At 40.4% G+C, this 2,500-nt stretch overlaps 1 protein-coding gene across 1 annotated transcript in view; it reads right to left on the bottom strand.

The window, feature by feature from the left end:
- The window catches only part of LOC137635860 (uncharacterized), a 4,113-nt gene that overhangs the window by 729 nt on the left and 884 nt on the right, over window positions 1-2,500 (bottom strand). Inside the window, exon 1 of the mRNA XM_068368294.1 lies at window positions 1-2,500. This exon is cut by the window's left edge and continues 729 nt beyond it; it is cut by the window's right edge and continues 884 nt beyond it. Within this exon, the coding sequence (XP_068224395.1) occupies window positions 1-2,500 (2,500 nt within the window).

The following is a 2,500-nucleotide window of genomic DNA, read 5'->3' as shown; positions in this document are numbered from 1 at the left end:
TCTTCTAGCAACAAACCTTCTTAAAGCATTTATGAAGGACGATGTGTCTAAGGAATTGGCTGTCTCTATATGAATTGCTCTTGTAGACAAGCAAGTAAATAATACACCATACCTCTTCCTGATTTGCCTTCCTTCTTTGACTTCCTGTGGCCCAAAGAAGTCAACACCTGTGTGTGTGAATGGAGCAGCTGGAATTACTCTTTCCACTGGTAAATCAGCCATCTTCTGGTTTAGAACAGGGTTTCTCATTTTTCTGCAAACGACACATCTTTGTAGAACCTGGCGGACACTTGCATTAGTACGGATAATCCAGTAAAGTTCTCTAAGTTTTGCCATCACATGGTTGCGTCCAGCATGAGCTAATTTTTCATGTGTGTACCGGATAATCAAAGTGGTAATATGACTCTTTCTAGGTAATATCATTGGATGTTTCTCGCCAGCTGAAATTTCTGCTTTGGAGAGCCGTCCATTAACGCGAAGAAGCCTGTCTTTAGGATCAATGAAGGGATCTAGTTTATAAATGCTACTGCTACTACAAAGTCCTCGGCCCCTTGACCCTTCGCTCTTTTGTAAGAGTGTCACTTCCTTACTAAAAGTTTTCTTCTGAATATATCTGATGACTGCTTTTTCAGCAGCATCTAATTCTTCTGCTGTAAATGAACCATTAATTCTAGCTTGTCTCTTAGATTTCAGTATGGAAAAAAGACGGTGATACACAGCAACAGCCATCCTCAATCGATGCCATGAAGAATAATACTCAAGAAACTTATCAACAGCATTTCCCTCCCCATCTTCTGGATGTACTGCAAAACTTGTAGATCCTTCCAATTCAACTACACCATGGGGCATATAATTTTTCCACAGCTCCTCTGGTCCTTTAAGAAAATATGGGCCATCAAACCAAATGTTACTGTTCAGCATTTGCTGACTTGTGAAACCTCTTGATGCAATATCAGCAGGATTCTCTATACTCTGAACATATCTCCACTGTGTATTTTCAGAGAAATCCTTGATTACTTTCACTCTATTTGCAACAAATATAGGAAATCTCTTTCTATCATTAAAAATATAGTGAAGAACTGTTGTAGAATCTGTGTGATAGAATGTCTGGTCCACTGTAATCTGCAGCTCTTTCAAAATGTGTTGTGCGAGATTTATGGACACCACTGCAGCAGTCAATTCCAGTCGCGGTATGGTTGTTGCCTTTACAGGACACACTCTAGACTTTCCCATCAGCAGAGCAGTAGAAATCCTCCCACTGTTATCAGAAAGTCTCATGTATGCTGCAGCACCATAGCCTTCATTACTAGCATCTGAAAACATGTGCAGCTGTGTGGAAGTCACTGTACCAAATTCCTTTGGTTTGAGACATCTTGGAATCTTTAAGTTACTCAGGATTGGTAAATCATCAAGCCACCTTCTCCAGGGCTTCAGGTATTTTTCGGGAATAACATCATCCCATCCCAAGCTGCTATCCTGACAAACTTCGCGAAGAATTCTCTTAGCTGGCAAAAGAAAAGGAGCCACAAAACCAAGAGGATCATAAAGGGAACATACTGTTGACAAAATACCTCTCCTTGTAAATGGTTTTGGGTCCAAGCTTGCGGAGAAAGTAAAGTAGTCATTTTCAATATTCCACTGAAGACCAAGAGCTCTTTCTACATGAAGTTCATCATAGTCAAGATCACATGTTTGAAGATCTTTTGAACGGTCCTCTTGTGGGATTGATTTCAACACCAGCCTGCTGTTACTCACAAACTTTGTCAGCCGAAAACCTCTTTCCTTCAATGCTGCTGTAACATCTTTCACAAGTCTTAATGCCTGCTCTTCTGAAGGTACAGACTTTAAATAGTCATCCACATAAAAATTAGTCTTAATGGTGTGTTCTACATCTGGACCATACTTATCTCTTGCATGGTCAGCTGCTGCCCTCAAAGCATAATTGGCGATGCTAGGTGATGATACTGCTCCAAAGATGTGAACACCCATCCGATACTCTGTGAGTTTGCTTTCAAGTTCACCACCAGGCCCCCATAAAAATCTTAGGTATTTATGTTGATCCTTTGGTACCTGAACTTGGTAAAACATAGATTCTATGTCACCCATCAAGGCCACCTTTTCTAGACGAAATCTGAGGAGCACTCCAATCAGGGAATTAGTCATATCAGGACCTTGCATCAACTTGTCATTAAGGGAACTACCCTGGTATTTAGCACTACAGTCAAAGACTACTCTAATCTTATTTGGCTTTTTTGGATGGTAGACACCATGATGAGGTAGATACCATGCAGGTTGTTCATCATACGACTGATCCTCCGGAACCTTATAAGCATATCCTTCAGACACCAATTTCTCAACAAATTCCACATAATCTTCATGGTACTTTGGATTTAGTTTCATTTTTCTTCTTTGCCATTGTGCTCGTTTTACTGCCTGTTTTCTATTGTTTACCAAGTTAACTTTATTGGTTCTAAATGGTAGGGGAAGCTGGTAGTGTCCA

Source organism: Palaemon carinicauda, unplaced genomic scaffold (assembly GCF_036898095.1).
Source record: "Palaemon carinicauda isolate YSFRI2023 unplaced genomic scaffold, ASM3689809v2 scaffold1853, whole genome shotgun sequence".
Lineage (NCBI taxonomy): Eukaryota > Metazoa > Arthropoda > Malacostraca > Decapoda > Palaemonidae > Palaemon > Palaemon carinicauda.
This window is presented reverse-complemented; position numbering and strand designations above follow the sequence as displayed.